Source organism: Leptopilina heterotoma, unplaced genomic scaffold, assembly GCF_015476425.1.
Source record: "Leptopilina heterotoma isolate Lh14 unplaced genomic scaffold, ASM1547642v1 Lhet_60, whole genome shotgun sequence".
NCBI lineage: Eukaryota > Metazoa > Arthropoda > Insecta > Hymenoptera > Figitidae > Leptopilina > Leptopilina heterotoma.
Window position 1 is genome coordinate 3,308,234 of NW_025111138.1, and position 14,969 is coordinate 3,323,202.

The 14,969-nt window shown below is 22.0% G+C and overlaps 1 protein-coding gene across 1 annotated transcript in view; it reads right to left on the bottom strand.

Moving 5' to 3' along the window:
• LOC122509473 (S phase cyclin A-associated protein in the endoplasmic reticulum) overlaps positions 1 to 14,969 on the bottom strand; it is a 76,872-nt gene that overhangs the window by 54,487 nt on the left and 7,416 nt on the right. The window contains exons 5-11 of the mRNA XM_043623590.1: positions 12,592 to 13,072; positions 12,197 to 12,379; positions 11,749 to 12,000; positions 9,514 to 9,960; positions 7,813 to 7,922; positions 7,390 to 7,513; positions 3,944 to 4,107 (exon numbers count right to left, since the gene is read on the bottom strand). Coding sequence (XP_043479525.1) covers positions 3,944 to 4,107; positions 7,390 to 7,513; positions 7,813 to 7,922; positions 9,514 to 9,960; positions 11,749 to 12,000; positions 12,197 to 12,379; positions 12,592 to 13,072 — 1,761 coding nt within the window. The remainder of the gene's footprint in view (positions 1 to 3,943; positions 4,108 to 7,389; positions 7,514 to 7,812; positions 7,923 to 9,513; positions 9,961 to 11,748; positions 12,001 to 12,196; positions 12,380 to 12,591; positions 13,073 to 14,969) is intronic.

Here is a 14,969-nt window from a genome sequence, read left to right on the forward strand (position 1 = left end):
ATTTAATTCCTGGGAAATTTTTATTAAAACTTTTAATTAAATTCTTTTGGAAAATTTAATAAAAATAATTGAAATGAGGAAAATTTTTTCAAGAATTTTATTAAATTTTTTGAATTTAATTTAGCTTTAATTTCACCAATTTTAATTAATTTAGTAATTTTTATGATTTTCATAATATTCTAAATCATTTGATTTCATTTATTTTGAATTTGCCCAAGCAGAAACCTCAGTTCTTGACGATAACACCCCCAAGATGATCGATTTCACGAAATTAATATAGGGACGACTGTTTACACTTTAATTTTTCTATCGTCTCTCATCTGACAATTATCCAGCGATTACTCCTTAAGCCCTGATTGTCAACATCTCTAACAATCTTGGTTGAATTGAATTTTTATCGATAATTTCTTGACATAATCCTACTGATATTATTTCTCTATATTGATTATAGAATTAAGCTCCTGGCCAACCCCTATAAACATTTTTGAATCTCAATAAGTAAATTGAATAAATATTAAAGAAAAGGTAAAAAAAGAACGAAAGAATAATGAAGGAAAGGAAAGAAGAAAGAAAGAAAAAAAAGAAAGAAAAAAGAAAAAGAAGAAAATACGAAAAAAAATCGAAAATTCTAATTAAAAATCAGGTGTCATTTTTGAAAAGATAACGCGCAGATGATTGATCGAGAGATATCAGATTTTGTGCATTTTACACAATGGATCAATATAGAAATAGAAATATATTATACATATCATGCAGAATAATAGTCGCTGAATGAAAACCATGACTAGGTAATTTTCACCTTTTTTTTTTTTTAATCGGCAGGAAATTAATCATGCGCTCCCAGGCGTAACGCTTCGCCACTCATCGATAATGATAACCTGTTTTCAAAACCTAATGTAAAGAAAATCACAGGAAAAAAAGTGTATGAAATCGAGACACCTTTTTGACAATAATGAAAAAGAAAACAATATTTTAACGGGAAAAATTTAATCTCATGATATATCAAATAAGCGCCAATTTAATTTATTCAAAAAATTGTATGTAAATTAAAAATAGACAAAAGAAATTTTTTTAAAAAATATAATTTATCGAAATATAATTTTCAAAAAACACGAAACAATTTTTAAAAGTAATAAAATTAATATCTTTTAAATATTAAATTTATTTCACTTCAATTTGACGAAACTTTTACTTCTTTCAATTTTTAAAAATTATTTTCGGGAATTCAATTATCTTCAAAAATAATTTTAATTACAATTTTTCAAAAACCTAATGGTTTTTTAAATATTACGACAATAAATTATTCAGAAATTCAATAATTATTTTTCAAAATTTTAACTGAAATTATTTCTTAAATTAATTCATAGGTATTAGAATTCAACGATAACTGAATTATTTATATACAAATTTTTTTATAATATTTAATTATTTTCCAAATTTTTAGTTATAATTTTTCCAAATATACAATAATATTTTTAAATAATTTTCTACCGTGGGAAAATAAAATTCTTTGAAATATAAAATTTATTTAAATGAAATTTGAGACAATTGTCTATTTTTCAATTTTTTAAAATTATTTTCTTGATTTCAGCTATTTTCAAAAAATTCTAATTACGATTTTTCAAAAACCTCATTTTTTTAATTTAATTTAAATTTTCCAGTTATGATTTCAGCTATTTTCAAAAAATTTTAATTACGATTTTTCAAAAGCTAATTTTTTTAGTTTAATTTAAATTTTACAGTTACAGTTGCAATTTTTAGAAATAATCAATTATTTTTTTATTTAAATAATTGAATTCTCGTACAACGTTTTTAATAAGAATTGATTTGGAAAAGAATTTCAGTTAAAATTTTAGAAAATATTTCAAGAATTGGAAGAATTGCAGTTGTAATTTTCAGAAATAATTAAATTTAAAAAGATTTTACATTGAAAGTATTTTCAAAAGTTTTACTTCTGGTGGAAAAATAAATAACAATAACTATTAAAATACTTATTAAACAAAAATTAATGAAATTTGAAAAAAATTATTGAAAAATTCTGAAAACTGAAGTTTTTAAAAAATCTAAATTAAAATTTTGTTGAAAATAGTTTAATTCCCGAAAATATTTTTAAATAATTCAAAAAAATAGTAAATTATCTCAAATTACATTGAAATGAATTTTACATTTCAAGAAATTTTATTTTCTTAAACTTTTAAAAGTTATTTCTTAAATATTGTATATTTTTTGAACAATTGTAACTAAAAATTAAAAATAATTGTAAAATTGAATTATTTTCCAACTTTTTAGTTATGCACAATACTAAGAAAATAAAATTCTTTGAAATATAAAATTTGAGAAACTTCCCTAATTTTTCAATTTTTTAAAATTATTTTCGGGAATTTTACTATTTTCAAATAATGTTAATTTCAATTTTTTTAAAAACCTCATTTTTTCAGAATTTCTAACTAAAATTTTTCATATTTCATTAATTTTCATTTAATAAATATTTGAATACATATATTGTTATTTATTTGTTCATCAGGAATTAAAATTTCAAAATACTTTCAATGTAAAACTTTTTTAAAAATTATTTCTAAAAATTACAACTTTAATTTTTTCAATTCTTCAAATATTTTTTAAAGTTTAAACTGAAATTCTTTTTCAAATCAATTCTCATGAAAAAGGTGTACAAGAATTAAATTATTTTATCACAAAAGTAATTGATAAAATAATTATTTCTAAAAATTTTAACTATTTAACTATTTAAGATTTTGAATAATTTGATATTTTTTTATTCTATGAATAAAATCTCCTTACTTTACTGTCCTGCAAAAATCTATTATTATTGTCAAAATTCTAGGGGAATTAATTTCACTAAAACACTAATTACTCTATTTACAAATTAATTGTCAAACTTTTGACTTGACAATTTGGAATTAAAAAGTCCTAACTTCACGTGAGGGCAGAATATCTCGATTATTATAATTAACGATTATTATTTTGTAATAATTGTCTTTTAATTGAAAATAGGCAAAAGAAATTAAATTAAGTATTAAAATTATTTTAGTAGTATTAATATTAAATTAATATGATTAATACTAAATTAATATTATTAATACTAAATTAACATTATTAATACCAAACTAATATTGTTAATACTAAACTAATATTATTAATATTAAAACACAACTCTTTGTTTATTTTAAATTTAGAAGCAGACACAGTATTATTAAATAGATCAACTCCATTCCGTGAATGCTTCAAAGATTTCCACCTACGCAAACACCAATGTCTTGTTTTCAGATAAGATTACGACAGTCGAGAGCAAAATTGAGAAAGAAGAAAATAAATGTGAAGTAGAAATATACTGTATTGGTTTAAATGTAACCAAAACTGGCCAAACTCAAAAGGGTTAAGTGGCGTCACGTGGCATTTTGGGGGGTCCCGAAGAAGGAAGTTGCTCCAGGTGTGGTTCGTCTACAAGAGACCCAGATCGAATCACAGGCATTGCAATAAAAACACTCTGTTTCATGTCACCAGTCAAAACTTGTCGACTTCGCTCAGTCAAATTCAAAAGAGTTTCATATTTATCTTTCTCAGGTGGTCCAATTACTATTATTAACTTTTTTTTAAAAATAATTATAATAAAGAAGTTAATTATTAAATAGAAAAAAATAAAGGCTTTATTAACTTCTTTATTTTTACTAATAACTTCATATTAATTTATCAATAATATTTTTTGTGATTTTTGTTTTTTGATAATAATATTTTTTATCTGATTTTAGTATAGAAATCATGGAAATCGTATAGAAAATGGATAATTTTCAAAAAGAAAATTTCTACAGTGATTAAAGAATAGGGACAAAGGAAATATTCGAGGCCAAAGAGAGAAAGTGATTGCTCTTTATCATGTGAAAAGAGCATTAAACCCTTATTCGATAGTGAAAATAAAACTACTCACCCGACGATGTCCTGTAGGCGAGCGTGGAGGGTAGGTTTTTCGAAAGGCACTTCAGAAATAAGGCTGCAGAGCAACTGTATCGCCCCAGTTGCTACAGATCCGTTTCCGCTTGTGTTGTTAGAAGCTTCCTGAGCTTGAGAGTGATCGTCAAGAGCGGTCACCGCCTAGACGAGAAAAAAATACCAAATTACTTGCGGTTTAGTTTTTCCTTAGCTCCAGAAAGAAAGTTTCCAATCACATTAAAATTCAAACAAAAAAATAAAGAGAAAACTAATATAAATTTAATAATTTTTGATTAAACAATTTTATTTCAACGAAATCATATTTTATGACTTTTTGAAAACTGGAAATTGAAAGTGTCTAATCAATAATAATTAATTAAAAATAAACGAAATAAAATATTATTTTATTTTATTAATAATTGTTGCACAAAATTTAATAATAATAGAATTCCATCGAAGAATTTTATTATTTAGGAAAATAATTGAATTCTCGAGAAGAAATATGTTAAAATTTTTGACAATATTCTAATTAAACTCTTTTTGAAGAATTTCTTTGAATTTTTTTTTAAATAATGGAGTTTCTTTAAAAATTTTAATTAAAAATCTTAAAAGTAATTGAATTTTATGAACAATTTCTTACAAGTTTGTAAAATAGTCGTGTTTGTTAATAATTGAAATTAAACATTTAATTATTAAATTTTATTAAAATTTTTGAAAATTCTTTTAAAAAATTTAATAACGAATTAAGAAAAAAATTGAATTCTTTCGTGAAATTTTTTTGAAAATAATTGAATTTTTCCAAAGAATCTTATATTATTTATAAATATAATTGAATTGTTTCGAAGGATTTATTAAAAGTTTAGAAAATAATTGAATTTTTGCAAAGAATTTTACTATTTACAAATATAATTACATTTTTTTGAAGAATTTATTAAAATTTTAGAAAATAATTGAATTCTTTTGAAATTTTTTATAACGAATTAAGAAAAAAATTGAAATTTTACACAGAATTTTACTTTTTATAAATATAATTGAATTGTTTCAAAGGATTTAAAAAATTTTTGAAAATAATTGAATTTTTTCGAAAAATATTAAAAATTGAATTCTTTCGGAGAATTTAATAAAATTTTAGAAAATAATTGATTTTGAAAAATTTATTTAAATTTTAGAAAAAATAGAATTTTTTCGAAAAATATTATTAAAAATTCAAAAAATAATTGAATTCTCTCATGAAATCTTTTCAAAATTGTATTAAAAATAATTGAATTTTTGCAAAGATTTTATATTGAATAAAGAAAAAATTGAATTCTTTATAGAATTTTTTTTTGAAAATAATTGAATTTTTGGAAGAAATTTTCTTATTAAGAAAAGAATTGAATTGTTTCGAAGGATTTATTAAAATTTTTGATATTATTGAACAAGAATAATTAATTAGTAAATTAGTGAATAATTGAATTTTTTTTTTAAATTTGAGTCTAAAATTATTCGAAAATTCATATTTAAAAATAAAAAATTTTGTAATTTGCATAATAATAAATTTAATATCATGTTTCTAGCGCTGGGGCGCGTAACATTTGCTAGTATTACTAATAAATATTATTTTATTTATTATATAATAAATAAAAAGTAATAAATCATTTCAGGAATTAAAATTTAATTTTCGAAATAATTGAAAGAATTAATTGTCAATTAAAAGGGAATTAATTGCATTAAATTAATCAATTGGCAAATATTAATTACCGAAATTTTTTTTATATTAATTTTGGTATATTAATTTCTTTTTATGAATTTTTTTTATATTAATTTTTTTATATACATTTTTTTATATGAACTTTTTTACATTATTTTTTTCTATTTTTGTGAAGTAGAATTTATTTCAATTTTTACGACTTGCTCTCTTAATGATGTCTTTCAATTTTATCGGCATACGGTTTAACAGTAAACAGAGCAATGACCCTTCGGTTTTTTTTCTCTCATTTTTGAAATTGTAAATTTGCTCACCGAGTTGGCATAGAAAGTTTATTCGATTTGAGGGAAAGTACCCCTTATCTAAAGCAATACTATCTCTGTTCAATGATCCATGAGTCGCTTTCTCTTTTCGAATTTAATAATAGGGTTGTTGCACGAATTCAAAACAGCGTCAATAAAGAAATTGGAGTCACAATAAAAAAAAAGTAAAGCAAAATAGTAAAAAAGAAAAAAAGTATTTAGAAATATGCACAAAAATATCACCAACATAATAAATTTGGCAATTTTAAATATTTTATATTCCATTTAACTTAATTTACTTAATAAAATTAATTATAGAAAATTGTAAAATTAATTACAGAGAAAAATTAATTATAGAAAATCGTAAAATTAATTATAGAATATAAAATTAATTATAGAAAATAATGACAAAATGAAGTTATTTTCAAACAAATATTACAAAATTGGATTAGTAATTAGTAAACGGTTTATAGATGCAATATTTAACAAATGACAATAAATTATCATCTATTTTCAATAAATTTAAACTTTAATTATCGATTTAAATTTAAAAAGTTGATTTAAATTTAAAGTTGTTTTTAAATTTACTTCATAAATGACTATTCATAATAAATTCCAATTCATAATTAATAATTAAATTTAAAAAGTGAAGAAATTGAAAGCTAAATTATTAAATGAATCGTGTTCTAAAATAGATCCACGATATTCTATGATTAACAAGAAAATAAGAGAAAAAGATAAATGGATAAATGAATAAAAAGAATTAAGAAGAAGATTAAAAAGAAATTTCAAAAATAAAAATAAAGACTCGATCTTTCAAATAGACTTAACAAGCGCCAATAACAAAAATATAAAATAGTCAAACTGAAAAGCTTGTATTAAATAAAGTCGCACGTATATATATATTGTAAGTATATCTCACACGTTTACTCTTGCTTTCTTTTTCAGTGCTACCCAAAGGATTCTAGTGTGTGTGTGACGTCACTAAAAGCTCTCTCGCCGCTAATGCATTTGATGGGGGGAAATCGGGAGAATCAGGGCCGCACATACCAAGTGTGAACAGTGAGCTCGTGATTTTGTCTGCTTTTAAGGCCACAAGTTTACGAGTCACAAAAGAAAAGAAACAAAAAAAAAAGAAAAGAAAAAAAGTAAAGAGCTAGAACAGATTTCTTTTGTCAGAGATTTTGAAGATTATAATATGTCGTCAACTTGACGAAAAAAAAAAAACTTCATGCAACTTAAGATCAAAATTTTACATTTGAAAAAGAAAATCAAAAAATATTTTTCAGTTTTCAAAAACTTTGCTTTCCAATATTTGCAATATTTACAAAACTTTCCAAGTTTCATAATTTAAAAAATAGTTTTCCTAAATTCTTTTTGGAAATTTTAAATATTCACAATTTTTGTATTCTGAAAGAAAGTAAAATGTAAAATGTATACAAAATTATTAAATACCTCCAGTCGATGAATAATTAGATCCAGCAAGACGAGAACTTTGTTGCTAAGTAGAACGGCTTCAATATTGTTAATGTTGTCAATTATTCCAATCTTATAGACTCGCAAAATCGAAACAAGACTCCTGAAATGATTTATTTTTAAAGTACTTTATATAATAATTTTTGAAATTTCAGGTATTATTTATTTTATAGCAATTTAATCGATTTTTGTTCAAATTTTAATTGGTTATTGTCATTGATCCCAACTAATATTATCATTTTATCTGGCGTAATATTGTACTAAAGAGGAAACGCTCATAAAAATTCTATTAAGTATTAATTATTGAAATTTTAATAAGTAATAATTTTAATTCAACTCGAATTAAAAATATTATTGTATTTACAAGTTGTAATATTGATATAGAGAAAATTAATTGCTTACTTGTTGGGCAGTGTATTCGGCGAATTTTGAGAATTTAAACCCAATGTCAGCAGATTTGTCAGAATATCGAAGCCACCCAACTGGAGAAATGCCTTTTGCTCCGAAGAACACTGAAACAAAGAATATAAAATTTTATTATATCAATACCTAATATTTAATTAATATTATCAATAATATCTATATAAATAATCGTTGTATTCCAATAATTTGTTCGCAGTTTGAAGTTAGTTGTTTGCCTTTTTGTTTCCTAACTTTTTTAAAAATTTTTCCTTTCAAATATTTTCAATTTTAAAATTAATTTATTAAAAATCAATGAATTCTTGAAAAGAATTTTATAAAAAAATTTGAATATAATTGAATTTTATAAAGAATTCAATTATTTTCATTAATTGTAATACAATTCTTTAGCAAATTTATAAATAATAAAAATCTTTGTAAAAAATCCAATTATCTTTCTATTTATATTAATAATCGTTGTATTCCAGTAATCTATATTTCTTGCAAAGAATTTTATCAAAAAATTTGAAAATAATTGAATTTCTCTGAAAAATTTAATTATTTATAAAAGTAGTGGAATTCTTGACAAGAATTTCATCAAAAATTTTGAGAATAATTGAATTTCTCTGAAGAATTTAATTATTTATGAAAATAATTGAATTCTTGTCAAGAATTTTATTAAAATTTTTGCAAATCCTATAATTAAATTCTTTTGAAGAATTTCTTTCAATTCTTTTTAATGAAAGGAGTTTCTTTAATAATTTTAATTAAAAATTTTGACAGTAGGTATTTGAATTTTATGAAAAATTTATTTCAAGTTTTTAAAATAATCGTGTTTCTTAATAATTGAAATCAAACAATTAAATTATTGAATTTTATTAAAATATTTAGAAAATAATTAAATTTTTCTCAGTTTTATTACAATTTTCTAAAATAATTTCATTTATTTAAGGAATTTTATTAAAATATAGGAAATAATTGAATTCTTTCGAAAAATTTTATTAAAAATTTTTAAAAAATTGAATTATTTCTAAGGATTTTTAAAAATTTTAGAAAATAATTGAATTCTTTTGAAATATTTTATAACGAATTAAAAAAAAGTTGAATTCTTTCGTGAAATTTTTTTGAAATTAATTGAATTTTTGCAAAGATTTTATAACCAATTAAGAAAATAATTGAATTCTTTCGTGAAATTGTTTTGAAAATAATTCAATTTTTGCAAAGATTTTACTATTTAAAAAAATAATTGAATTGTTTCGAATGATTTATTAAAATTGTAGAAAATAATTAAATTCTTTTGAAAAATTTTATAACAAATTAAGAAAAAAATTGAATTATTTCGTGAAATTTTATTGAAGATTATTGAATATTTGCAAAGATTTTACTATTTAAAAAAATAATTTAATTGTGAAAGATTTATTAAAGTTTTTAAAAATAATTGAATTCTTTCGTGAAATTTTATTAAAAATTTTTAAAAAATGTTATTCTTTCATGAAATATTTTTAAAATTGTATTAAAAATAATTGAATTTTTGTACGAAATTTTACAATTTATAAGAATAATTGAATTATTTCGAAGGATTTTTAAAAATTTCAGAAAATAATTGAATTCTTTTGAAAACAACAACATTTGCTAGTTTAATTAATATTATTAATTAGATTTAATTAACATATAATAATATTAATTAATACATTCAATACTCACAATTTTTGACAAAGAACGATTAAGTTCTCCCAAATTTCTCTCAAGACTTGCAATGACACTACTGCTCCACGAAGATTTCGCATGATTTTGACAAAGTTTCTCCAAATCCTTCAAATTTCGTTTGAACTTAATTTTATTTCCCAAATCTGAAGAGGACGGTGCATTCTCTTTTTTGAACGTCTCCTCCCATTCTTGTCCACGAACAGCCATGCGTTGTTTAATTTTTCGACTCCGACGCTTTAATGCCTTTTGCTTTTCTTTCGCTGCCTTACTCTCACTGTTTGCACTGTTATTATTTTTCAATGGCGTTTGTATATCACGTATTTGAGTTATATTAAATCGTTGCAATTCATCGCGACAAGGCTCTCGACCATCGTGCATTTTCCTCACCGCTTCCAGGTGAGATTTCTCCTTTAAATGACTCAAGAGATAAACTTCATTTGGAATCTGTGAACGAGTAACGAATATTATTTAATTATTCAAACTATAAATAAATATTCAAACACTAAATAACTACTTTTAAACTAAATAATTAAATAATAATGTAATTAAGTAAATAAATTAAATATAAATATAAATGACTGCGTATAAATAAATTAAATACGAATAAAAATAAATAAGTATAAATAAATTGAAAATGAATAAATTTTGTCAATTTTCGAAAAAAGAGTACATTCTAAAAGACTACTTTTTTCCATTCTTTTTTATAGTAGAGCAATAAAATAACTGACCGCATTAAAAAAAACATTTGAGAAAAAGTACGTTTGAAAAAAAAGCTTTTAAAAAACTCCCTTTATAAAAAAGGGAATAAAAAGGAAACATTCTTTATTGTCAGAAGAGTTAGAAACGTAAAGTTCAAAAATCTGTTCGAGTGAATAGTAGAATTAACTGCTACTAGGGAGCAGCAGTTTACGGACTCTTTTTAAAATTGAAGATACTCTCTTTTACAACCGGAATATCAAAGATTCAATTCACTCAATCAAATTCAATTCAGTCTCAATTCTTAATTAAAAATCTGAATTAAGGAACACAGTTTTTCATAATAAGCATCTTTTCAAACAAAATCTATATTAATAATCGTTGTATTCCGGTAATCTGTTCGCAGTTTGATTGCTTTTCCCCTAACTTTTTTTAAAAATTTTTCTTTTGAAATATTTTCAATTTTAAAATTAATGTATTGAAAATAATTGAATTCTTGCAAAGAATCTTGTCAAAAAATTTCAAGAGAATAATTGAATTCCTTCGAAGAATTTTTTTATTTATGAAAATAATTGAATTCTCGCGATGAATTTTATTAAAATTTTTAAAAATCCTAATTAAATTCTTTTCAAGAATTTCTTTGAATTTCTTTTTAAATAATGGAGTTTTTTTAACAATTTTTATTGAAAATTTTAAAAGCAATTGAATTTTATGAAGAAGAATTTTATTAAAATTGTATTGAAAATAATTGAATTTCTGAGAAGAATTTTATTATCTATAAAAATAATTTAATTCTTGCGAAGAATTTTACTATTTATGAAAATAATTTAAAATAATCCAAGAATTTATTAAAATTTTAGGAAAAAATTGAATTGTTTTGAAAAATTTTATAGAAATATTTGAAAACAATTAAATTCTTTCGAGATATTCAATTAAAGTTGCTTCGAAAATAATTGAATGTCTGTAAAGAATTTTATTAAAATTAAGCATATTCAAAATAATTGTATTATTCTTTGAAAAAAATTGAATTCTTTCAATTTTTTTGACGAATATAATTAAAAATTGCATTGAAAGTAATTTAATTTTCATATAGAATTTTTTTTTAATATTTTGAGAATAATTGAATTATTTTTCAAGAATTTTAAATTCCTGTTGAAATTGAATTTTATGGAAATTTTTGAAAATAATTAAATTCTTTCGTGTAATTTGATTTAAATTGGATTAAAAATAATTTAATTGTTGCAAAGAATTTTAGTATTTATAAAAATAGTTGAATTATTTTGAAGAATTTTAATATTCATAAAAATAATTGAATTATTGCGGAGAATTTCACTATTTATAAAAATAATTCGAAAATAATTGAATTTCTGTAAAGAAATTTACTATTTATAAAAATAATTAAATTCTTTCAAAGAATGGTATTATTTATATAGAAATAATAAATTGAATTCTTGAGAAGAATTATATTAAAATTTTTGAAAGATTTTTAAGATTTGTTTAAATTTGCTTAAAAGGGGAATAAAAAATTAAATTTACCAGTGTTCCACAAAGCGAACATTGCTTTTGAGCAGGATATGACTTTAGAGTTGGAGGAACTTCTTCTGATCTCAATATTGATAATTCCACAGCTCTTTGACGTATGTGTTCTATATTTTCCACATGTCTTCTAGCCGACTCTTGTTGTTTTTGAGCAATTTTCTTTTGTAACTCTTCTTGATTTGCCAGTTGAGCAGCGTGTAGAGCCGATAAACGTTCTTCTCTGTCTCTCGCCTTTTCTCTAGCAAGTTCCTATGGAAAAAAATTATTCTGTCTCATTAAAGTTTATTAACGATTATTTTATTAATATTCCTTATTATTATACTTCTTCATGATTCTTATATTACCGGAATAAAAAAAAAGTTAATATTTTTTATGTAAATCGAGAAAAAGTCAATTTAATTAAAAAATTTTTTTGATCGCGCTTTAGAATTATTTTGATAATTACCTGACGTTCTTTTTCCCTTTCTAATTGCATTTTTCCAACCCGTTCTTCGCGTTCACGTCGGGCTTCTCGCATTTTTTGTATTCGCAATTGTCTCTCTACCTCGAGAGCTCGTCTTCGCTCCTCTGCAGCGGCTTCTTTTGCTGCTTTTTCCTCCTGTCGACGTTGACGCTCCTCTTGTATACTCTACAAAATTTTGATAATTAATTTTCAATTTTCAAGAGAAGATAATTTTGATACAATATCCCTTCGCAAACAATTTCAAACTTCACAAAAATAAATAATAAAACATATTTTAAGTATATTTAAATAATTATATAATATATATTATAAAAATAGAAAATATTTAAATAGAAAAAATATTTTTTTACTTAAATTTTGGTATAAAAACTATTTACCTGCAAGCGTTCCTCTTGTTCCTGACACAATGCCATGAAATCGTGCCGCTTATTTTGTGCCTCAAGTTCATTAATAAAGGCAATTTCTTTTAATTTCGAATCTTCATCGTGCGCCTTTCTCACAACTTCCAAAAGATGTTGAGTTCTATTCTCCTCAGCTCGCTTGAGTTTAATTTCCAATCGAATTCTCTTGTCTTCAATTAATTGTGTTTTTGCACTCTTCACGTCCTCAACTTTATTCAATAGTTCCCTTAGTCGCTGTGATTTTTCCATCAACAATTTTTGCCGTTTATGTTGGGCGCAAGCCTGTTTTGTTTGAAAACGTCTTAGAGTTTCCGCTAAAGATCTCTTTCTGGACGGAGATGAGAGTTTCTGATGAAGCTCTAAAGCGCGACCAGGATGACGAGCGTCCAGTGCTTGTAATTGAGCTAAAGTGTCCATTTGTTCGGCCCAGGACATTCCTTCCAACATGTTTTCATATCTGGTAAAAATTAATGATTATTAATTAACAATTCTTTAGGTTTTATAATTTATTAGTTCGTTATAAATTAATGTAATTTAATCCATCGGTTGTCTTTGATGTGAAACAATTACGTAACTTAAGGAAATAAATTTTATTCTATTATACTTAGTATAAGTTAATTTATTAATTAACTAGCAAATGTTGCTCGCGAAACGCTGTACTTAATTTGCTATTATTATTAAAATTATTTCCAAAAATTTTAATAAAATTTTTCTCACGAATTCAAATATTTTCGTAAATAATAACATTCTTTCAAAAATTCAATAATTTTCATAAATAATAAAATTCTTCGTAAGAATTCAATTATTATTTCCAAAACAAATTTAATAAAATGTTACAAAAGGATTCAGATATTTTTAAAAATTTTTAATAAAATTTTTCAGAAGAATTCAATTATTTCTTAAATTCTTGATAAAATTCTACTCAGGAATTCAATTATATTCAATAAAATTAAAATAAAATTTCTCTAACAGACTCAATTATATTTAAAAACTAAAATTGTTATAAAATTATTCTAAAAAAATTCAATTATTCTAAACAGTTTTGATACAATTTATTGTAAATTTCAATTATTTTCAAAATTTTCAATTAAAATTATTTTAAAAAACTGCATTATTTTCTAGAAATTTAAAGAAATTCTTCAACAAATTTTATTATTTACAAAAATTGTAATAAAATCCCCACTAAGAATTAAATTGTTTAAAAAAATTTTAATAACATTTCTTTGGAAGAATTCGATTATTTTCATAATAATAAAATTCTTTGCGACAATTTAATTATTTTTAATTTAATTTTAGTCAAATTTCTCGAAAGGATTCCAGTATTTTAAAATGTTTTAATAACATTTTGAGAAAGAATTCAATTATCTTCTGAAATTTCAGTAAAATTCTTCGGAACAGTTTAATCAATTACAAAAATTTCAATACCATTTTTCGCAAGAATTCAATTATTTTTAAAAATAATATAATTTTACTTTCGAATTCAATTATGTTCAGTGCCATGTTAATAAAATTTCTTAAGAGAATTTAATTATTTTTAAATTTGTAATATAATTTTGGGAATAATTTAATTATTGTCGGAAATTTTGATAACACTTTTTATAAGAATCCAATTATTTTCAGTACATATTTTAATAAAATTCTCCACAGGAATTCAATTAATTTCATAAATAGTAAAATTCTTTATAGGAATTTAATTATTTTCAATACAATTTTAATTGAATTCCTCGAAAGAATTTAATTAGTTTCAAACACTTCCATAAAGATCTTTAAAACAATTCAATTATTATCCTAAATAATAAATTTCTTCGAATAAATTCAATTATTTTCATTATTTTTTAAGATTCTCAAGATAAATTCAATTATTTTGAATACAATTTATTGTAATAAAATTCTTTAGAGCAATTCAATTATTTTTAAAAAAAATTTTTAATTCCTTGTAAGAATTCAATGATTTTTAAAAAAATTTTAATTGAATTCCTCGAAAGAATAAAATCATTTTTTAAAAACTTCCATAAAATTCTTTGCAGATATTCAATTATTTCAATAAATAATAAAATTCTTTGCAGAAATTCAATTATTTTTATATATTATAAAATTCTTTGCAAATATTCAATTATTTTCATTAATAATAAAATTCTTTGCAGAAATTCAATTATTTTCATTAATTTTTAAAAATTTTTTTCAAGAGTTCAATTATTTTCATTAATTTTTAAAATTTTTTCGAGAAATTCAATTATTTTCATTAATTTTTAAAATCCTTCAGATGAATAAAATTATAATAAAATTCTTTAGAGGAATTTAATTATTTTTAGTAGATTCAATTTTTATAAACTTTCACAAAAGAATATAATTAT